Source organism: Molothrus ater, chromosome 17, assembly GCF_012460135.2.
Source record: "Molothrus ater isolate BHLD 08-10-18 breed brown headed cowbird chromosome 17, BPBGC_Mater_1.1, whole genome shotgun sequence".
NCBI classification, from domain to species: Eukaryota; Metazoa; Chordata; class Aves; order Passeriformes; family Icteridae; genus Molothrus; species Molothrus ater.
Window position 1 is genome coordinate 2516299 of NC_050494.2, and position 23776 is coordinate 2540074.

The following is a 23776-nucleotide window of genomic DNA, read 5'->3' on the forward strand; positions in this document are numbered from 1 at the left end:
CAGTGCTGTGATCCTTCCTGTACAGCTCACTGCTCTTCCTCCATCCCTGAGTGGAATTCCATCAAGGAAGAGGTGGAAGAGCACAGCTCACACCCACTGAGCAATCCTCCCAGTCTGTGGCCCAGAGAGACCAGAGAGGGTTTTTGTATGCAGCAGTTTTATTTTAAGCAGTTATCACCCAGTACAAGCAGCTTTTAGGAAGACAATTCATTGCACTTTCCACTTACAGAGGGTTTCATGCCAACAGCCATTATTGTTTTAACCTTTACATGGGGGTGCTGGAGGTTTCCAGATGCCCAACTCCTGCTGCCCCTCCCTCCTCTGGGGAGGATTGATTCTCCTCCTCCTCCTCCTCCCTGGGGGAGAAAGGTCCCACCAGCCAGGACAGAGGAGTGTTGTTCTTCAGGTAATCCAGCAGCTCCTCCATGTACTCCTGGATCACAGCCAGCTCCCTCTGGCTCTGGGTCAGGACACTGCTGGACAAGTCCTGGAAGCAGTTTGCCTCTGAGAAAGCAGCATGCAGCTCCCTGATGGCGCCCAGAGCCTGCTGCAGCTCATCCTGCAGGCTGCAGGGCAGGTCCTGCATGGCAGCCACCAGGCCAGAGCAGGAGAGCTGCAGCTGCTGGCTGATCCTGCGGGCCATCAGCAGCGTCAGACACTCCATCTCCTGGGGGGGAAGGCAGGACACCATCAGGAATGAGTCACTCAGGAATCCAGGGCATGCCCCGAGCCCTTGGCCTCCCTCCCCAGGAGGTACCTCAGGCTCTGCAGGGCTTCCATCTCCACTCTCTTTAAGATACTTCCTACTCCAGTCCAGCCACATCTGGTGTAGTTTCTCCTGCCCCTCCTGAAGCTTTTGATTAAATTCTTGCTTGAATGCCTCAACCTGTGGCAGGGGAAGAGCAGAGAGCCAGGACAGACAGCTCAGCTGGGGAACTGCAAAGCTCCTCAGCACAGCAATGAGCTGAGAAAACACCAGGGCTTTGGTGCCCGCCTCCCCGGGGCTGGGCTCTACCTACCAGCTCGAGGATGCAGTGGAGCTGTGCCAGGGCCCCCTGCATGCCCTGCCAGAGCTGCTGGATCCTGGCTGTGGAGTGCAGCTGTGCCAAGAGGCGCAGATCCTCAGAGAGAGAGCCCAGGTGCACAAAGTGCCGCCGCTGCTGCTCCAGGGGCAGAGCTGCCGTGCCCTCCTCACACTCTGCCAGCCGGGCTGGGGACACAGTGCCAGGGTCACAGGGACACAGCAACAGGCTCAGCACACCCCCAGACTAGCAGCCAGGCACAGAGCAGCTGGGGCTGCCCCCAGATCCCTGGCAGTGTCTAAGGCCAGGCTGGACAGGGCTTGGAGCAGCCTGGGACAGTGGAAGGTGTCCCTGCCATGGTGAGATGTCACAGACACATTTTATGAAAAATCCTTTTGAGAGGATTTTTCTCCTGAGAAGCTGAGAGGCCTCAGAAATGAAATATAAGCAATAATTATCTGCTGCTGTGGGATGCAACAGGTGCATCTTTGATTGGTCTCATGTGGTTGTTTCTAACTACATGGACCAATCACAGTCCAGCTCTCTCAGACTCTCTGGTCAGTCACAAGATTTTATTATCATTCCTTTCTATTCCTTGCTAACCTTCTGTTTAAATCCCTTCTTCTATTTTTTTAGATAGTTTAATGCATTCATTTTCTTTTAATATAATATATATCATAAAATAATAAATCAGCCTTCTGAAACATGGAGTGAAGATTCTCATCTCTTCCCTCATCCTGGGACCCCTGTGAACACCACCACATTTGGTGAACCCCGAGTGAGGAACATTGCCACAGTGAGAAGCCCAAAATGAGCTTTAAGGTGCCTTCCAACCCAAACCATTCTGGTGATAGTATAGGGATAAAATATTCCTAAAAGCATGGGATATTCAGGGGAGTTGGAAAGAAAGGTTGGGCCTGGTAGGCCCTGGGAAAATGATAAGGTAGGCCCTGGGAAAATGTTAGGGTTTACTGGATCATGCAAAACTGCACCTGTATAATCATTTAATGACTATGATAAACAATATGATTGTTAAATGTGATGATTGTTTGGTAATTGGATATAATTATTGTTTAATCATAAGAATCATGAGAAGCAATGTTTGGGGGGTTTGATGGAAATTACAAATCCATGTAAATGGATGAAATCAATGTATACAATAGAACAATATAAGTTCAATATAATAATATGTTAATATTAATTAATATGTAGTTCTATAATGATAAGGGTATAAAAACATGTTCATCCTGAACCCACGTGGGAGTCAGATTTGGGTCAATATCCCTGACACCCAGAGCTCTTCAATAAAAGCATGGAATCATTCTGTGATTATGTGTTCCTGAGCACTGACACTGGCATCCTCCTCTTCCCATTATCCCCACTGCAGAGAAGTGGGGTGAGGAGTGGGGCTGACCATCCCCAGTCCAACACTTCCCCCTTCCATAGCCACAGCCACCCTTTCCTTACCTAGCTCCTCATTTCCAATGGGCAGAGAGTCACCTTCTGCTGTCCCCAGCACAGTCTCTGCTCCAAGGACACCCATCTGTGCCACTGCAGGCTCCAGACTGGTCACTGCAGGTGTGGCTGTCCCCTCGCTGCCCTGCACCTCCAGCACTCTGCTGCTCACAGCCTCCTTCACCTCAGCCACTCTGGATGACAGCAGCTCCTTTGTGTCAGACAGAATCTGGGGAACAGGGGGAATGGCAGGTGATGGAGTGGGTTCTGTCTCACACTGGAATTCTGAACTGCACCAAGAGGACACACTGCACAGTGTCAGTTCAGTGTTTACTCATGTTTGTGACCCTACATCTTCTTTCCCCTTACTGAGGGTTTCATGCCAACAGCCATTATTGTCTTATCCTTTCCATGGGGGTGCTGGAGGCTTCCAGGTGCCCAGCTCCTGCAGCCCCTGCCTCCTCCTGGGAGGAGTGATCCTGATTCTCCTCCCCTCCCTGCGGGAGGAGGGTCCTAGCTTAGAAATCCCATAAGAACCAAGCCCCTCTGCCTGCCAGGGACAGCACAGTCTTTAATCCTTACCTGTTCCACTGGCTTTGGAAGGAGTGGCAGCTTCTCCCCCAGTTTATCCAAACCCTTGGCAGCATATTCACTCACTGCAGCCACTGAGGAGAGAACCAAAAAAAGTGTCAAAATGTGGTTTTCTGCAGTTTCACCTCAAGTTCCACATTGCAAAAATCAGTTTTAGGACAGTCAGCATCAGAGTCAATCCCTGACTCTCCCTCACACTGCTGGGATTTGGGCCCAGCTTCAGCCTGATTTATAATCTATGAGCTGTCCTTGCACTATGGCAATGGAGAGGTGCATTCCCCCACCCCAGGACTCCTCCCAGGTGTGGAAGGAGCCCAGAGAGCCCCTCCCAGGCAGGGCCTGCCCTTCCCCAGGGATTTACCATGGGGCTCCAGGGTGGCCAGCACAGGCTGCACACAGCTGGCCGTGGCCTGGGTCACACTCCGCACTCCCTTCTCTGCAGCATCACACACAGAGCTCAGGCAGGGGTGGCTCTCCTTGCTGGAGGCATAAGCTGCAGAAACCACCTCACAGGCAGAGCTCACCAGGCTCAGCTTGGCCACCTCCTTCACTGCAGCCTGGAAGAGCAAAGAAAAGTGCAGCCATGAAGCTCCAAACATGGCCCTGAGCAGTTCTGCCCTGGAATCCCCTCTTGGGGAAGAATTGTCACCAGATCACCTGGGCTACCTGAGGGAGACACTCTTGCCTTGCTCACACACCTAATTAAATCCATAACTCTGTTGTGATGTGAGCTGGGGAGCTTTGGCATGAATGATTGTCCACCCCTGGAAAGTTTTCTTCTAGCACAAAGAACAACCAAGTTCGGGGGCAACCTCAGTCCTTCTGCCATGTACCCATCTCCAGTTCACCTGGAATGGTTATTTGACAAGTCAATATCCCAGAAAAGCTCCACCAGGTGGGACTGAGTTGGTTTTAAGCTGGCAGATTTGGTCACAGGAGCAGAGCAAGAGCAGCAGGGAGGTCTCAGGGAGGCTGAAACATTGCAGCCTTTCCATGGGAGCCCTGCTTGCCAGGAGCCAGGATCTTGAGTTAGAGAAACATCTTTCCTAGCCAAGAAGCAGCTAATTTTGCTGAGCCTAAGAGGTTACAGGGACTTCAGGTCCACATCTTTGTCTGTGTGGTCTCCCAGAAGCTGCAGGGCAGCCTGAGCAGAGGAAACTCTCATTCTGGGGGACTCAGCTCCCCTCAGCCACAGCAGGGCCACCTCCTCACCCTGCAGCCCAGAGCTGCCACTCCTCACATCCCACAGGGAGCACCAACCTCCTGCTCGTCCTCCTTCTGCAGGGAGCTCTGGGCAGCCTCCTCCTTGTGGGGCACAGCAGAGGCCATGGCAGCTGCAAGGCAAGGAACACCAAGGATTTAGGGAAACATCCCCCTCCAAGGGGACACATCCCTCTAGGGTGATAAAAGAGAGAAATTCCCTTCAGGAATTCAGGGGAAACCCCAAAACAGCCTCACAGGAGGGAGTCTGTGCCACGTGCAAATCTACCCAGTTTCAAGTTTAAGCTCCAGGTGGTCTGTGGTAATTAAAGGAACAAGGAGAGCATTCTTTCACAGAATTCCCAGAATGAGCAGGTTGGGAGAGACCTTCAAGATCATCGAGTCCAACCCAGCCCCAAGCCCTCAGCTAAACCCTGGCACCCAGTGCCACATCCAGGCTTTGTTAAACACCCCAGGGATGGGGACTCCACCACCTCCCTTTCCTCACTCTAGAGACCAAATATTATTAATATATTTATATTAGAGAAAGGTACAAGGTGCTTCCTTCCTCTGATGCCTTAGGATTTTAGATTTTCTATCTTTTATATTTTTGTAACCCTGCAGTTCTGTAGTGTACAACTCTAAACCCCACATTCAGTGTGAGCTGCTGCTCTCCCACTTTGGGCAGACACAACAATTCCTCTGCAGGCCTGGCAATCAAGGACACCTCACTGCCTCAGGGCCCAGAGATGGAAACAAAAGTGAATTGGGGGAGCAAACTTGGGGTCACTGATTTCATTACCTGAAGCTGTAATTGGAAGATTAACCCCCAATATGCAAATGGGCCAAACTTATAAAAGTGTGAAAACCTGTGATCTATAATCCATTTATGAGTGGACCTGGGGGGCTTTGTCTGCCCAAAGTATACCTGAAGACCCCTCAATAAATATAACTGCTTTTTTACTCTCTCATTTTGCCCAGCACCTGTTTTTAGGTAGCCCCAGAAGGGGCATCACCTCCCCATCAAGGCTTCAAAAAACAACAACAGCAGAACTGAGGGAAAACAGAGCTCAAGAATCTGTCCTGCTGCTTCCACACCCCAGACCTGAACAATCCCCCTGGAAACTCCAGAACAGCCCCTATATTACCTGCTGGAGGTGAGCAGAGCAGCAACAAGGAAAAAACCAGACACCAACCACACCCCATCACCCCTTCTGCCTTTTTATGGTGCCTGGCATGGGGCAAGGCGGGACCCTCGGGGACTGACAGCTCTGGGAAGCAGCAGGAAGGAGCCAGGCCCTGCCCTGGCCAATTAGAGGGGAGCAGGGCTGATGAGGGTTGCTAATTATTGTTAATTACTCTGGAGTTAGGCAGGCAAACCTTGCCCTGTGTAAAGCAGCTTCACATGGAGGCCTCCATTTCATCAGCAATGACTATGGGAATGTGTCTACTAAGTTTTCTGCTTTGTGATGTTGCACACTTTTATTTAAACTATACACTGGTAATCTCAGTGTTATTAAATAATTTTGGAAGATTTCTTTACAGCTTTAGGTTAAATAAAGTATTTTCTTGTAGGTTTGTGCTTTTCAGCATAGAAAGTTTAAAATTCTCAGCATCTAGGGTTCCAACAGGAATGTGTGGAGGCAGTTTCTATTCCTGCATGAATGATATTTCATGATTAATCATGTCCCTAGATGAGGGATGAGCAATAAGATTTCAGGTTATTTAAGGGGTAAGTTCTCCTTAAATATTTATTTATTTAAGGGGTAAGTTCCCCTTAATCTCTAAGTTTGACTGAGATGCCACTAGCCTTTGCCAAGCATGTTTAGTGCTCTCTGACCAGTTGTCTACAGCTCTCCTTTTGGATTCTGAATTTCCCTGGATTCTGAGCATTGCAAGTAATTGCAATTTATTTATTTATTTTCAATTTTATTTAATTTTATATTTATTTTATTTAAATTTTATTTATTAGATTTATTTATTAAATTTATTTATTTATTTATTTATTTATTTATTTAAATGTTTTTTCTGATGGCAGACACTAAGTACCAAAGCTCATAATTTTTACATTAATATATGGCATTATCTGTACTTTCTCAGGCACACCTAATGGTAAACTCAGTGCTAGAAAAAGGGGAAAAAACCACTTTGGGAATGGCCCTGGTTACACAGAGATCACAGTCCTGTGCAGTTCTCTGTGTGATGAGCCTGGTTGATTGTGAGGCTCCAAACAAAGCCCTGGAGCTGCTGCTGGAGGCTCACCCAGACAATTTGGGGGCTCTGACACACTGCCTGGTACCAGAGCTCACTGTCCCCACAACAGAGGCCAGAGAGCAATCAGGGAAATGTCTCTGTGTGTTCCCTGGGCTCTGTGCTGCAACAGAGGAAAAAAACCCTCCTGTTACTATAAGACACGAAATAACAAGACGTGAACACGCTGCTGTTCTCAAGGTAAAAAAGGGCAGTTTATTTTCTGACTCTAACATTTATAAATTTCCAAAATGGCAGTGGATTGGTGGGTGAAAGTGCCACCCCTCCAATGACACTGGACAAACCAACAGTCCATCAGATTCCTCCTCCTCCATAAAAAAAATGAAAAACAATGAGTTATTTACAAAAAGCGTGTAAAAAAGTTTGTTACAAAAATGGAAACATCAAAAAGCTTAGGAAATCTTAAAAATCAAAACAACACCCTCCAAGCAGCCCCTCCCCTCCAGACCAGCCCTGGAGCAGTGCTGGAGTCCTGCAGGAGGATCCCTCAGCCCAGAAGGCCTGGAGGGAGGAGCAGTGGTTGTGCTTTGCCTGGAGGTTTGTCCCTCTGCTTTGGGCTGTGACAGCAGCAGCCCTGGAATGTGTCACCCTCCTGCACAGAGCTCCCAGTGCTCCTGTAAGGCTGTGGAGGACCATGCTCGTGGTGCTTGTCACCTCCTACAGGGACTAAAAGGTCCTTGGTGGCCTGAGATGTCCAGGCAGTCCCTCTGCCTGCAGCAGGAACAGCCTTGAGTTTCACCAGGGGAGGTTTAGTTTGGATGTTGGGAGGAATTTCCGCACCCAAAGGGTGGTCAGGCTTTAGAACAGCTGCCCAGGGCACTGGTGGCATCACCATCCCTGGAAGTGCTCCAAAAACCTGTGGGTGTGTGTTGGATTCAGCCCTTTCCTGACCCAGAGATGGGGCAACTGAGAAGTGTTTTAAAAACTTTTATTCCATTTTCGGTCTCATGTGAAGGGTGAGACAATGCAGATGTTCTAACTCACACCATCACAATCAGAAACCAACAATTTCCTAATTACAATAGAAGCATTTCTTGGCCTATCAGCTTTTGCCACACCGTGCTGTAGATGCCTTAAAGCCAATCATCTAAAATCTCCCCTTGTGGGTCCCAGTACAATGCATCTTTCACAGTTTTATTTCTTATTTTTCCAAAGTATCCAGTCCTATTTGCAAGGGGCTTGGGGGCATGGTTTGCTGGAGGGATGGCTGGACTCAATGATCTGAAGTGCTTTTTCCAACCTTAATAATTCCATGATGCCATGATTCTGATTCCATCTTCTGAGAATGTTTGCATGGGAAATTGGATTTTGAACCTGTTGAAATGGGAGCTACCATATTCCAGAGGATGAGCTTTATCTGGCTCATCAGCACAGCACAAGCCACGGCCCCAAGGCTGCCAAAGCTCCAGGAGTGTTTGGACATTGTTTGAACAGTGCTGTCAGGGATGCCCAGGGTGGAGTTGCTGGGTCTCTGTGCAGGAGCTGGACTCCATGATCCTTCTGAGTCCCTTCCAGCTGAGGTTATTCCACAATCCTATGAAAGAAAAAGAGCATGGGAAGAGGCCAAACAGGCATTGGCTGCACCTTTTCCCCATCATCCACCCAATTTCAGCCAAGTTACAGCTTGGTTCTCACCTGGGGCTCTCTGCAGCTACAGCCTCCTCAGGGGATGCTTTGTGTGGGTGTGGTGGGGTGTTTCCACTGCTGGGCCCACCCAAGGCAGGGCAGGGACAGGGAGGTGCTGTGGGGATGGGAAGGGTCACTTTAGGACACGAAATAAAACAACACGGACACTGGGCTTCCTAAGGTAAAAAAGAGAGTGTTTAATTTCTGATTCTAACATTTCTAGATTTCTAAAACTAACAGTGAATTGGAGGACAACCATGCCACTTCTCCAATGACACTGGACAAACTAACAGTTCATCAAATTTCTCTTCTTTCAGAAAAGAATACAAAACAATAGTTTTTTTACATAAAAAGCATAAGAAAGTTTGTTACAAAAATGTAAACATCAGAAGGCTTAAAAAAACTTTGAAAACCCCAAAACAACAGGGAAGGGCAGAAGCTGTGTGTGAATCCTGGACAGAACTGATGGGAGGTGACTCCACAGGTCCTGGTAGCTGTTGGTGCTGGGGACATTGGTGACTCTCACTGTCACAGACATCTTTTATGGAAAATCCTTTCCTTAGGATTTTTTCCTCCTGAGAAGCTGAGAAGCCTCAGAAACAAAATGCAAGCAATGGTTATCTGCTGCTGTGGAATACAACAGGTAGATCTTTGATTAGTCCATGTTAGTTGTTTCTAATTAATGGCCAGTCATAGTCAGCTGGCTCAGACTCTCTGTCCGAGCCACAAGCCTTTGTTATCATTCTTTCTTTTTCTATTCTTAGCCAGCCTTCTGATGAAATCCTTTCTTCTATTCTTTTTAATATAATATATATCATAAAATAATAAATCAGCCTTCTGAAACATGGAGTCAGATCCTCATCTCTTCCCTCATCCTAAGACCCCTGTGAGCACTGTCACACCTGCAGCTGGGTCAGTCCCAGAGGTGCCAGCTCAGTCTGTGCTGTGAATTCCTCACCCTTCCTGTGCTGTTGGCTGCACTGGTGTCTGAATCCCACAGAGCTCCTGTGGAAGAGCAGCAGCACAGCCTGTGGATGCTGTATCCATGACAACAGCTCCTTCCAGCCCCCCTCAGCCAGCTGGCAGCAATGAGAAGTGGCCATCCCAGTGCTGATGGTGGGAATGGGGCTGGAGCACTGGGCTGGGCTTGAGGACTGTGGGACTCAGCCCTGCCAGCTGCCTGTGGGGTGTCTTGGTCTGAGACTGTTGGGGTTTGTGCTCAGCTTTTAAATGGTGTCCATGACTTTGACCTTTTTCCACAACAGGCTTTGGGATCAGCTGGTGCAAAGTGCCAGGTGAGAGCTGGGGTTACTGAGCACATCCTGCTCAACTCACTGCCCCCTCAGCCAGGGAAATAAGAGTTCCCCAGAGCTGATCTGGCCAGCACAAGTTACCAAATCCTTGGATTTGCTCCCCTCTGGGAGGAGGAGGCACAGGCAGTCTCTGATGTGGCAGAGTTCTTGTGCAGGAGCTGCACTCGAGGTGAGAGCAGGGCTGCCAGGAGGTCAGGCTGGGCTCTGCTCTCCAGCCCATCCAGCCCCTCCTCCAGAAACCCTGAGGAAACACATCCAAAAAGGGCATGGAACCTTCTGGAGTGGCTCGAGAGCAGACACTGAGGTGATCAGAGGGATGGAGCAGCTCTGATGGAAAGGCTGAGAGAGCTGGGGTTGTTCAGCCTGGAAAAGAGAAGGCTCTGGGGTGTTTTAATTCCAGCCTTGAAGTGCCTGAAGGAGCCAACAGGAAAGGTGGAGAGAAACTACTGACAAGGGCCTGGAGTGGCTGGACAAGGGGGAATGGCTTTAGGCTGAGAGGGAGTGGGTTTGGGTTGGATATGGGGGGGAATTCTCCCCTCTGAGGCTGCTGAGGCCCTGGCACAGGGTGCCCAGAGCAGCTGGGGCTGCCCCTGCATCCCTGGCAGTGCCCAAGGCCAGGCTGGACAGGGCTTGGAGCAGCCTGGGACAGTGGAAGGTGTCCCTGCCATGGCAGGGGTGGCACTGGATGGGCTTTAAGGTCCTTCCACCCCATTCTGTGATGAAATAGGTCCTGTCCCCCAGAAGGGGCCTTCCACCAGCACCCCCTGTATCTGGGCCAGAACTCCCAAAGCAGGCTGGACCTCTGGACAGGTTCTGGCTGCAGCAGGTGAAGTGGGGCACCCATAGGAGACCACCCACACCCCTCCAAGGGCATCCTTGGAGACTGATACTGGGCTCAGTGCCGGGATTAGGAGGGTTTGCATGGTGCACATGCACAGAGGGAGTCACAAAGCAGAAGAGGAGCTCTGGGTGCCCCTCTGCCCCACAACACACTCACTTAGAGTGTCCTGGCCACTTTCAGTCATCCCCATATCATGCCATCAGCAGGTGGCATGTATTTCAAGAGGGTGACCAGCAAACTGTCATAAACACCCCTCAGAAATATTATGTGAAGTCCTTTCCATAAAAAGAAACTGGAGTTTGATGTATGTGCAGAGCACAAAGAATGGGCTCCAGCAGCACATTTTGAAAATCACTGCTTTAGGCAATCTCCTTAGCAGCTTGTTAGATGTTTTATAAGTGTCCTTCCCAGCTCCAAAAGAAATAATACCACTAATGATTGTGTCAGATACAAAATAATTTCACAGCCTTTTTTGTCTGCCAGCTTTCCAATTGCAATAAATCACGTGCCCTTCTGTGCAGCTGAAGGAATCCAAATCCCAAGGAGCAGGCAGCTTGGCTGGGAAAGAAAATAAAAATAGGAAGGACACCAGGGCCATTTTTTTCCTGTATTAATTCCAGCAATACTTTGTTTGCCTTAGCAAGCCAGGCCTTGCTGAGCTGGGATTCCTGCTCAGCCTGGGATGAGCCCTCCTGGGATGCCTTGGGGAGGGGCTGGGATTAAACATGGAGAGGGATAATGAGGGAATCTGCACAGCCCTGCATGTGTCACCAGCCTGCAGAGTGGACTGGTGTCCCTGAGAACATCCCAGCCCCAGGGAGGTGTGGAGCTGTGCCAGGCCAGATCTCCTGTCACATCCCAGGGAAGGGATCTGCAGGACCTGGGCAGGGCTTTGAGCAGGGAAATGTGGGGACCTGAAAGCTCCCTGCACATCCCCCAGGCCCAGGAGATTGTGGTCTTGGTTTGAACAGACAGGTGTCTGCTAAGGAAGGCAGGAGCCTCCCCTGAAATAGAAAAATGTGAGCCCTCTCTCTCCAAATTATTATAATTTTGAAATGAAGGGGCTCTCAGGAAAAGATATGGGAATAGCAATGACAGTTCTTTAATAGGGAAGAAAATAAAACAAAATAAACAATGCAGTAACACAAACCAACCCTGCCAGGGTGAGAGCCAGGCCCTGTCCCCTGTGTGTCAGGGGGTGGCACAGCCCCATCCCATGGGGGCTCAGCCCTCCTGCAGTGCCAGCTGTGGCTCTGCTGGAGCAGGGATCCTGCACAAGGGGGGAGTTTTCCTCTGCAGCTCCAGGGCTGCTGGAGATGGGCCTGGGCTCCCTCTGGCCATGCAGGGCAGCAGAAGCTGCTCCTCTGGCAATGCACTGGGCAAAGGCTGCTGTGCTGTGCCAGGCTCACATTGGATCCAGGGAGGAATGCTTGGCTCCTGCCCTGGGCGCAGCATCTCCCCATGGGATGATGGAATTGGATCAGCCCTGCAGGGACACTCAGTGGCCATGGACAGCAGAGATCTCCTGCAGGGAGGATTGGCTGGGGCAGAGATCAAGAAAAAACTGCCCCATGAACAGCAGAGAACTGCCCCAGCTCTGACACATGGGGACAGAGCACACACAGACCTTACAACCCAGGACATGGGGTAAGGCCAGAAGTTCTCTGGCCTGGTGCTCCAGAGGCCTGTGGAGCACTTGAGGGGAAGTTCTGTGTCCTTTGGCCCCACACTCTCCCCACACGCTGGGGCTGATGGAGCAGGTTTAGTCTCATGACTAATTCCAGGTCCTGGCTGAGCTTCCCCTGGGATTTGTACTCTCTCCACCCAACCCTGCAGTGGCTGCTGCTCTCCCAGCTCACACAGTGCTGTCTCCAGCACTTAAGATGCTTCCCCTGCCTGTCTATTGGCCAGCTGCCCATTTCTTGAACATTTTGTAAGAATTTAATTACCTTTGAAACCTTTTCCGTGCCCTGTAAGACCTGATTGAAATTTAGTAATGGATGTAGAAAGCACAACTTAACCACCCAAAGGAGACAGTTACTCTGCAATGTGAAATAACATCTGATCCAGCTGAGTTTCATTCTTCCACAGAAATTACAATTTTCCTTATTTTCTGACTGACAGAATTTTGAGAAATTTATTCCAGTCCTGCATGGCCCCTCATTTTCCATTGAAATTCCTGGAGTACCTGGCACCACCAGGGAGATGATCCCACTCAAGGCCTGCCAGGGACCCCTCTCTGGGCAGAGCTGCAGCCTCAGCTCATCATCTACAAAATAAAAAATATAACTCAAATGAGAAGGAAAAACTCAGAAAGCACATGATTAACTGAAATTTTGTATGTATGCATAGATATTTATGGTTTTAATTGTAAAAGCTGTCCCTGAACTCCTGGGCTTTGCCCCAGAGGTGAGAGGGTAACTCAGGTGTGATGATCTCCATCTCCCACCCTGTGGTGTTTGCACTGCCCTGCTCTGGGTTGGGGTCTTCTCTTGAATATTCCCCTGGCTCAAGTCATGCTCAACCCCCACAAAATCCCTGTTCCCTTCATCCATGGCCACTGTCTGGGGTCCCTCACACTGATCCCTCATGGGCCATGGATAGTGTGGGATGGCTCTTCCAGGCAGGAGAAACCCCAGTAACTGCAGGAGATGGATAAGAATGGTTTGGGTGTTTTGAATCCTCCCATTTATTGTCCTTTTTTTGAAAATCACCTGACCATTACCACCCTTTGAATTGTACTGATCTCAAAAAGAAGCCTCTATTCCCCATGGCTTGAGGCTTTCATGGGACAGTGATGATGAAATTGTGGAGCCCTGGAGGTCTGGAAACATCATTTCCCACGGGACAATCTGTGCTGTGCCCTTGGCAGAGAGGCACAGGGTGGGAGTCATTAATTGTGTGGCTTCAAATGAAGGTTGTCTGTCACATTTTATCTTCTTTTTCTACCTGGGTCAGAGTCAGGATTGAAAGTGCTCAGGATGATATTTCATGTTTGGACTCAGATGTTTATTAATTCTTATTTTATTACAGTCTTACAAGCTGTGGGTTATACAGCATTTCACTAACAACCTACAAAATGGCCCCATATCTGTCTCTGCAAGGCCTTTTAAGGATAAACTATCAAATTAAGAAATGACCCCTAAATTATTTTTACTTTTAACCCAATAACCAACCACCCATGTCCCACAGTGTGGACTTTTCTGTCCAATTACAAAACACCACCCAAACCCATGGAGAAGAAGGTGAAGAAGAAGGAGCAGCCTCTGCCCCAAAACCTCCATCTTGCTTTGTATCTATTACTGTATTCTAAACCCTTAAATTCTAAGTTTCCCACCCTGTGATATCACACACTTCTATTCAAACTCCACACCCACAATCCCAGTTCTGTCATTCCATTTTGGAAGCTTCTCCATGGCCTCAGGTCAAATGCAGTGTTCTCTTGGGGGTCAGTGCCTAAAACCACAGAAAGTCTGGAATTCTCTGCACCCAGGGTTCCAACAGTTGAATTCCAGCTGCCCAACCCAAACTCTGAGGCTCTCAACTTCCAGAGAACCCCTGGAATGTGCTGCCACCAGTTTTAGTGCAGTTGGGAGATTGATTTCTCTGTGGTTCAATTTGCAGTTTAATGACATCAGGGGCAGGATGGATCACAGCCATCCCCTCTGCCCTGGGGCTGCAATTCCAGTGCCAGGCTGAATTCCAGGAAGGTTTTAGGAATAGCACAAATTCCAGGAAGGTTTTGAGAATATCACCTTGCTGAATTCCAGGAAGGTTTTGGGAATATCACAAATTCCAGGAAGGTTTTGGGACTATCACCTTGCTGAATTCCAGGAGGTTGTGGGAATATCACCTTGCTGAATTCCAGGAGGTTGTGGGAATATCACCTTGCTGAATTCCAGAAGGTTTTGGGAATATCACCCTGCTGAATTCCAAGGTTTTGGGAATATCACAGTATGGAAGCAGCAGCAGCAGCCTGTGCACCAGCCCAGCTATTTTGCATTTGAATTTCAGACCTGGAGGCCTGAGGGCTATAACAGTTTCTATGCTTGGTTCTGCAAATAAACATCCAATCTTACATGGCTACACGATGCCAGACAGCCAAGATAACTTATAAATGCAGGAATATTATGGGATAACCCTGATGCAATCAAAGGTGACTTCCCTGTAACCCTCACATATTGCTTTCCCATGTCCCAGCAGCTTTTTCATTGCTTTTTTTAGTGGTTTGCATTTTTGAAGGCAGAAATTAAAGATGCTACAGCTGAGTTTGGAGTGATGCCTTCAGCTCCAAAGAGGGATTTTCCAGCAGCCCCATTTCCAAGCCAATGCTGCCGTGGCTCCATGGCCACGCTGCCCCAGCATCCTGCAGGATGCTCTGGGAGGTGAAGGTGCATTTTCCTTGCTGTAAATCTTCTTTCTGAGTGCCTGGAGGCTCAGAGCTCCTGGCAGTGGTGAGCCATGGCCAGGAGCTCCTCTCCTGCTCAATGGGGTTGCAGACTTTTCCAGAAATCCCTGTGTTCCAGGGAGGTGCTGGGGTTTTAGCCCAGTGGTGCTCTGAAGGAGCCTTTGTTTGCATTATTATCCCGAGCAGTGGGATAGGACTGCCCTACTTTGCCTCCCAGAAAAATAGCCCTGAAATAAGGTTTGATCTTTTTCCAGCCACAGAAATAATCGTGAGCTGTTTGCTTCCGTGCTCTTCCCAGTCTGTTGTTGGAGCTATTCTAAAATTATTCTTTCAGTGCCTTTTTTTTCTGATGGGGTCATTGAGATTGCTGGTAAATCTTGATACACCTGTCAAAATACCTTTTTTTCCCCACTAACAGAACATTTTGTATTCAATGTTGCAGCATTAGTGTATTTTAATATGTATCCTTTTCTTTTGCCATTCTCTAAAGTAGTTGGAAGATGCAATTTTCAAATCTTTTATTGTACAGCCTTTTATCAAACTGTCTCTATAGCTGCTGCTTTTTTTTTTAAATCAGATTTCTCTCTGATAGAATCAGATCTGAAATCATTTGTTACATTCCTTGCATTTCTCATTTCTAAAGCCAGGCATTGCTTTTTTACAGGGTTTCTGTGGGGCTTTTTGAGCCTTTTGTACTTTTTTTTCTCCCCTTTTAATATTGATTCTAATGTTTGTCAGACCATTTTATTCCTGCTTTCTTTGTTCTCTGCTTTTTTGATCTTTGCTGTTGGTGCTTCCCTATGAGTTTTATAACTAAATTTCTTTAATTTCCACTTGATCTCCTTTCTTTAAGAACTGTTGATATGGAAGAAAAGCAGAAGAAACGTGATAGATTTTCTGCTGGTTTGACATCTAATAAGAGGTGGAACAAACCACACCCTGCAGCTCCTCAGAAATCCTACAGGTTCCTTGTAATGGGAAGAGAATGTGCCTGAAAAATACGAGTGACATCCAAGGAACATCATCAAGGTGTGGATCCAGTCAAGCCAGATTGGGAACATAAATAGATTGCACTACAAAGTACATCTCTGTTTCAGGAATCATAGACTCATGGAATGCTCTGAGCTGGAAGGAACCCACAGAAAACATCCAGTCCAGCCCCTGGCCCTGCACAGACACCTCAACAATCCATCCCTGAGAGCGTGGTCCAAAAGGAGGAGAATTGGAGTGACTTCTAGCAGACTCTGATATATGCTGTGTTTAGGTCTGGGTAGAGATGGATCTCTTCACTCCCTTCCCAGAAGAATTCAGCAAGAGGGGTTTGTCACACAGCAGGCTGAAATTCCAACTCCAATAATAGACTCACTGAAGAGTGATGTGAAAAATTAATGAGCAGTTTGGAAAAACTCAGCATCCAGCTGCTGAGGAGGGCTGGGCTGGCTCATGCCCAGATGCTGCTGTTTCCATTCCTCATGCTCTGCTTGTTCCTTCCCTTCCTTGCCATTCTCTTTGTTTTGGATCTTTTCTGCACGTCCCCATGCAGCCCAAGATCACGGAGAGGCACTCCTAAACCATTCCTCCTTCACTGTTTAATCCATGAAATCTGTATGTGCAGCACTGATGTGGAACTGAGAGTCTGGGCTGTGCTGTGCTCACGCACACACAGGAATCCTCTGCCTCTAGGGGCACCATTTGCGTTTGGAGGTTTTTTCACGACTGCTGGGATTTGTTCCTTGAGCTTTTATTGCAGTATCAGCCTCATCACATGCTTAAGACAATAGGAAGATGGTAAAAGCTCACCTATAACCAGCAGCAGCCAAAGATTTCTTTGTTACAGAGCATTTTAAAAACTTTCCAGCCAATAGCACATTGCTAAAGCTTACAGGCAATTGTTCTAGCCAATTACTAAAAGTACATGTACACCTGCTGCACACAATGCTGCTTGTATGCTTTCCATTAACAATACAAAATACCATTATTATACCATTAACATTATTATATTATTATTACCAACACCATTACCATTATTATATAATTATTATACACAATACTTCATTATTAAGCTTAAAACCTTCTGCCATCTTGCTAGGCATATTTTCCTGCTGTTTTAAGGTCTATCTTAGCCAAGCCTAAAACTCAAGCTATTGTTTCATGTCCTTGCTTGCTATACTATTGCTGTACTATTTTTCTACTTCAGACTTTGCAGATGCAGCTAGGTCTACGTTTTCTGTTCTTTCTGTTTCTAAGCTTTTACAGCTTTCTGAAAACCTTCTCACCTTTACTGTTTTCCACAGGGTGATGCACAAACCCTCCAAGCATGGCAGGGCAGGCAGCAAGCAGAGAAATGTCAGGATATCTGGAGCTGTTGGTGATAAATCCAGTCAGGAGCGGCAGTGCAGGGCAGGGAGCTGGGACAGTCCCAGCCACACCAAGGGATCAGCTGGGGACATGTCCTAGGGTGATGTTATGGTGCTTGTACCCCCAGTTGTGTGTTCTGTTCATGCTGGATATCATGTTCTGGGCCTTCAGGACTGGCTCTAGCAGGTGAATGTTTTGTTTTGTTTGGTTTTGTTTTGTTTTGTTTTGTTTGTTTTGTTTGTTTTGTTTTGTTTTGTTATCAGCCTGCCCCCCACGGCTGGTGGGACACAGAGACAGGGCAGGACATGGTGCTGCTTTTGCTTTTTGCTTTTGCTTTTTGCTTGGCTTTTGCTTTGCTCTTGCTCTTGCTTCTGCTTTTTGCTTCTGTCTTTTTTGCTCTTGCTTTTTGCTCCTGCTCATTAGTTAGTTTAGCTGAGCAGTTCGAATTTTTCCCTGGACTGTTTTTCTTTCCCTTTTTTGGAACCACTCAAACCTGCTCTGGTCTGGGACCTGGGAAACACCGAGAGTTTGCACCTTGTGGCTGCAGCAGCTGCCCCAGCAGGGAGGGACTGAGAACAGAGCGACTGCAGCCACATTTCCCTTCACAGAGAAAAGCAAGGCACAATTCTTCCCAAGAATATTTCTGGGTTTCGCATTCTCTGAAGCTCAGAGAAAGAAAGCACAATTCTTATCATTTGCTGTGCCTGTGTTTGTGCCAAAGTAGAATGCAACATGGAGATTGTTCACCCACAGTGATGGTGTTTTGTTTCCTTGGCCTGTCAGGGCCAGGTGTGTGTGGGGACTGTTGGGTGACAGCCACGAGATTCAGTGCAGTGTGAGCAGGGTTGAGTGCTTGGCAGGTTCAGTTTTAAATGTATAGAATAATATAGTATAATAAAGTAATTAATTAGCCTTCTGCTATCCATGGAGTCAGATGCATCATTCATTCCTCCTTCATCAAGGCCCTCACAGGCAGCATTGCAATAAGTGACCATTCCCAACAGAGACTTTCTGAATTGTCATCTTTGTCAGAGCAGTGACAGAGTGGTGTCACCCAGTATTGTTCATTTTGTGTGCTGGGGGTGCTGTGCCTGTTAAATAAACAGGTTCTTTCCACTTCTCTCCAAGGAATCCTTCCCAAACCAGTTGGGGGCAGGGGCTGTGTGGGTTTGCTTTCTGGAGGGGCCCCTTTGGAGGCTTTCTCCCAAATTTGCCCTAAACTGGGACAGGACATCAGTGGGTGAGAGGTGTGGGAGAGCTGGCAGAGGAGGTGTCAGCCTGGGAGTGCCCTGGAGGGACAGGGATGGTATGAGATCACTCTGGAGCAGCAAGGCAAAAAGAGCTGCTCTCCTTGCAGTAATTGCAGCCAGGAAAGGCATGGAATAGTATGGGAATAAATTACACAGACTCCATTTTCTTCATGGTGGAAAAACCCCTTCTTTATTCACATAACTGGATTTTATCCAGTTTTACAGACCTTGTGTGTGACTCCAACTGGTCAGGAGCTTTCTTGCCAATTACTTTACTGGCCAGTACCAAGTTGTTATCCTGTATTGATTGGTCACTCAAACTCTCAGTGTGTACATGCAGGAAAAGTTGTTTGTGAGAGACAGTTTTCATTTTTCTATCTAACAGTGTAAAAACAGTTTCTACAGGTGCTGGTTGTTTTTCACCCAGGAATAGATTGTTCTGTTAATGAACTGCTCACACCAGCATTGCTTTCACATGGGAACTTGCAAAGGGCTACCTTGACAAGGCCAGGCACTGATTTTAGGAGAGCAGGCTTGATTTTCTGAAGCCTTTCTTTATAATTTTTCTACCTCACTGCAACAGAATAGTTTTCGTTTTTTTTTCCAAAATGCTGAACTTCCCCATCGCTCAGCAGCATCTCCCCAGAGCCCCCTTGGCTCAAGAGCTGCTCATTTTAAACCATCCTTTCCTCCCTGTTAAGGGGAAAGTGCCAGGGCTCCCAAAGGAAAACTGAGCAGCAATACAACCTTTCAACAGGGCTGTTTTCTGTGTGAGGAAACCAAGCCAGCCACAGAGAAATTGTTCCCTGAGGATCAGGAATATCCTGAGTCCTTCTCTCCATGTTTCCAAGAATCAACCCCTGCTGCTGATCAGGCACAGCCTCCATCCATTCCCTGCTTTCTCATTCAAGAGCCAGCTTAAAAAAAGTTATAACTCAGCTGTTGGGGCTAGAACAAAGGAGGAAGTGACAGGAATGTGTCACACTTGGGAATTCTGCTGGAAGATGCCACTTGCAGAGTCCTTTCTCCCAGTCCTTGGCAAGCCTGGCCTGGCCCTCCCTGAGGACTCATCTAAAGGCAAGAACAAACATTCCACTCAACAATCCCAGGGGAGGAGAGGTTTCCACCACCTTCTCCTGCAACTTCCCCATTCTCTTTAGATGGAGGAAAAAGAATAAAAGGGGAAAAAATGGATTTTAGAAAATCATAAGATGATGTAGCATTTTTGCTTAGGAGACAATTTTAGATTTGGGTTCTTTTGCACATCTGCTGCCTTTGCTTAATTGCAAATAACAAACTGGGGTTTCCTTTAGGAAGCCTGGAGGTGACACAAGTCCCAGCTGTGCCAAACATCCATAAAATTTGGGTTTTACCAGAAGTTCCAGTGCCCAAACTGATGGGCAGTGAGACACACCCAGAGTCTTGTTAAGTCCTCACCCCTGCATGAGCCTTTTCATCACCCAGGAGTCCAGGATTTCACTTTAAATCATTCTCATGGTTTGGGATCAGCTGAGAGGCTGATGAACAGCCCAAAGCCAAACCTGCCCACGTTCTCCTTGCCCCAGCCCTGCTGCATCATGCTCAGAGCAATGATTTACTGAGGTGCAGCTGGCACGGGGCCCCAGCCGTGCTCTGAGCCCCAGCAGGGCCCAGGAAAACAAATCCTGGCAGAAAATTTATTTCCTTGCAGGCAGAAGAAGCTGGCCCAGAAGGTTCCAAGCAGGAGCTGCTCTGCAAGTCAGGAGCCACAGAGATATCCAGCCTGAGGGAATTAATGCAGGAGGGGGGCAGCTGTTCAGAGGAGGTTTGGAGAAGGTAAAACTAAGATAAAACAGAGATTTGCTGCTTCTTTCTACCAAACCTCCAGTGGCTGGTGTGTTTGCAAAGCCCTTGCTTTGGTTGAGTGGCACATGAGGATTTTCCCTCTCTCAAGAGGAGCACAGGGGAAAGAGCTGCCTGTGTGGAAAATCTTGACATTTCCTGCAAAGCAGTGGATTGCCTGGGTGTCATAATGAAAATGAAAGTTAAAAAAAAATTTTAAAAAATTTATATTCTAATAATAACAACAATATTTTAGATCTTATTAATAGATAATAATAATAATAATAATAATAATAATAATAATAATAATAATAATAATAATAATAATAATAATAATAATAATAATAATAATAGTAATGGCTCCCTGCTTCTGCAGCAATGGGAGCACAGGTGCCCAAAACCTGGCTGGCCACAAGCTTCCCTAGTGAACTTGGAGAACTGCTGAGGACTCTGAAAAGCGCCTCCACTCCAGACCCCTGCAGCCAAAAACATCTTTGAGAAAGCAAGACAATAAAATTCCCTCTGAAAAGATCAAAGGGCAAAATGTCACTTAAAAATGCTCAAAGTATTTTAGGGCATTTTTCTTTTAAATCTTTTTTCTCACTCAAAACCATTCACTGAGCCTCACCCTGGGCTGTTTCACACCCTCAGAAACATGGTTTTAGGGCAAACACCCTGTGCATGGCAATGCTTCACCCAGCTCTTGTTTTATAGCCAACCAAGCATCAAATTTACAGATGCAGGAGGCACAAATGTGCCAGGAGCTCTGAGCAAGAGCCCTGGGCTCTGCAGTCACTGCTGTGACTGGAATTAGTGCAGGTTTGCCAGAACAGGTTGGCAGATGCCAGCCCCCCAAATGGCAGCTCTGTGTCTGTCCATGCACAATCCCATTTCTGAATCTCCAGCCCCCAGTCTCACAGCTCTGGGAGGTTTTGTTATCACATCTTGTCTTGACACTGAAGATCTCCAGGAGATAAGGGCTCAGATGCTGCTGATATTGGACACCAGCACCATCTGCTCCCCGTCCTTATTCACTCTACATTAAAGACTAGAGAGCTCTCATGAAGGCAGAAGAAAGAAAAAATCATGGATATGTCATCTGGGATTCCTGCTGTTTGCTGGTAATTAAGTTTGTCACAATCTTGACAGAGCTGGGAACAATTGAGAGAATCAGAAAGAAAAGGCAGAGGGAGGGAAAATATAAAAGAGTCACTCTGGAGCTTTTTCCTTCTGATTCTGATGCCAAAGAAAATGATTAAAGGAAATAATGATATCTCATGGTGTTTGCTCTCCAGTTCCACTAGAGATAGGAATTCAGCCTAACAATTTGTCATTTTTTTCTCAAGCTCAGGTAATGTCATTCCAATATTTACTGGGCTGCATACTGTTCCTGGGGTTTCTATCAACTCAAATCTAGGCCTTCCCTCTTTGTCACACCCTCTCTGTTGTTTTGTCCTAGTTTTAGCTCATCTTTTACTTTGGGAGAGCAAATAAAGCTGAGGCCAGCACAGCAGCAGTGTCCCAGTGCTGGGCTGAAGGGCACCTCAGCAGAAGGACCTGCCCATCCTCATCTTCCTGCAGGAAAAAGGGATCACTGGAGTTCATTCTCACCTCTTGCTGTGCTCACTGCAGATCAATGGGGTTGGGAAAAGCTCTTAGATGATCAGACAGTGTGCAAGGATGCAGGAGAAGCAGGAGGTGTTGGCAGAGCTTCTTTTGGGTGGTGAACCCAAACCAAGGGGCTTTGCCCTGCAGCGTCCACAGAGTGCAAGAAGGGCACTGCTGCTGGGACTTCTCCTCTGGAGAGAAGGTTCCAGGCTGGAAAGACACATTTCCAGTAGAGGGTATAGGATTGTGGAGGTGTCTTGGTTTGGAAAGCCAGGTGTCTGGTAAGGAAGGCAGGAGCCTCTCCTGAAATGGAGAATGCAAACACCCCCCCACACACACCAAAATTGCTATAAATTTGAAATTAAGGGGCCCTCAGGCAAAAAATATGGGAGCAGGAACAACAGTTCTTTATTAGGAAGAAAATAAAAGGATAAAATAAACAATGCAGTGCACTAGAACACCAGTGCCAGAGTCAGAACCCAGCCTGACACCCTGTGGGTCAGGCTGTTGGCAGCAGTCCCATTGGAATTGTGGCTCAGCCCTCCTGCAGTGTAAGGGCTGGTTCTGCTGGAGCAGGGATCCTGGAGAAAGGTGCAGTCTCTGCCTCTGAAGATCCAGGGCAAGAGGCAGCTGCTGTTCCTCTGGGCAATCCAGTGCAGAAGCTGTGCTGGTGTTCCAGAAGCTCCAGATTCTATCCAGGTAGGAATGCTTGGCTCCTCCCTCTGGGCTCACATCTCCCAATGGGATGCTGTAGTTCTTATCAGCCATGCAGGGACATTCCATAGCTGTTATCAGCAGGTGTCCCCCTGAGGGAGGAGCGGGTGTGGAAGAGATAAGGAAAACTGCCCACTGACCAGAAGAGAACTGCCACACAGATGGTAATAGAACACAATTTGCTTGGCAATCCAGGACAGGAGGGGTCATTGCAAACAATCCCCCCAGACAGTTCTGGAGTTGGCCCCACCCCTGCTCTGTCACAGCCCAGCTCTGGGCTGCTGCTGGCACCTCCCTGTCCATGGGACCACTGGTGGGCCTGGAAAGGCTGAGTTCATATTTGGATCAGATCTTAGATGTCTTTTCCAACCTAAAAATTTCTGTGATTCCTGCTTATTTTCCTTTAGTTTCCTGGACTGAATAATAATAATTTGCTCCTTAGTTAAAAATACAGACCCTGCCAAAATAACTGCAGGAAGAGGAAGTATTCTCTAGAGGAGAAATTCAGTTCATCTCACCTGTGTCCTCACAGCAAAACTTTAGAGGCATTTCCTCTAAATTTAGAGGCATTTCCTGTGCATTCCCAACTTCATGAGCAGAGTTGAGGCAGGGTTTGAAAAATGTGGACAGCACAGGGCTGCTGCTGTGATGTGCATCTGGTGCTGCCCCACCTCCTCCCAAACTGCTACAGCTGCAGAGGGTTCTCAGAGTGGACTTTGCAGAGGGCCATGAAAACAGATTTATTTTGGAATATTTTCACTTGCCATTACAATTAATCACCAGAAGCCAAGGAAAAGAAGTGCACTTTATGAAAACATCAAGCAGGGAATGTGCCTGCAGGAACCTGACAAATGGGACAGCCACACAGAGAGATGGTTTAGAATAATCCATTTTCATGCCAGCTCCAGTAAAGAGAACAGGGAAAGACTGAGCAGCATCCTCCACTCTGACAACCTCCAGAGCATAATTGTGGCCCTCATCTGAAACCTTGCAGTGGCTCCTCAGAGCATTTTTGAAAGACAAGGCACTGCATTTTTCAAACTCTTGTCTCAAGTAGGAAACTCAAAAGAGTTCCCTCTGCAATGAAAAAATAAGTGTTCCTCTATAAAAGAAGTAAATCCACATTTTTCAAACCCAGCCTCAGCTCTGGCCATGAAGTTGGGAATACACAGATAATGCCATCTAAAGTTTTGCTCCGAGGCACTGGTGAGATGGACTCAGTTTCTCCCCCTTTTCCTTGGGAATGCTTCCACTTCCATCCACCACCTGTCAGGAAGCAACAGGCCCCTCTGGGATGT

General features: G+C 47.5%; 1 protein-coding gene across 1 annotated transcript; it reads right to left on the reverse strand.

Annotated features, from left to right (window-relative positions):
* Window positions 1-265: 265 nt before the first annotated feature.
* Window positions 266-4397, reverse strand: LOC118694599 (perilipin-3-like). The gene is made up of 7 exons (XM_036395746.1): window positions 4329-4397; window positions 3430-3625; window positions 3060-3142; window positions 2490-2706; window positions 1020-1210; window positions 758-886; window positions 266-667 (listed from the first exon to the last, which is right to left on the reverse strand). The coding sequence occupies exons 1-7, from the start codon at window positions 4395-4397 to the stop codon at window positions 266-268; spliced, it is 1287 nt and encodes a 428-aa protein (XP_036251639.1).
* Window positions 4398-23776: the final 19379 nt, after the last annotated feature.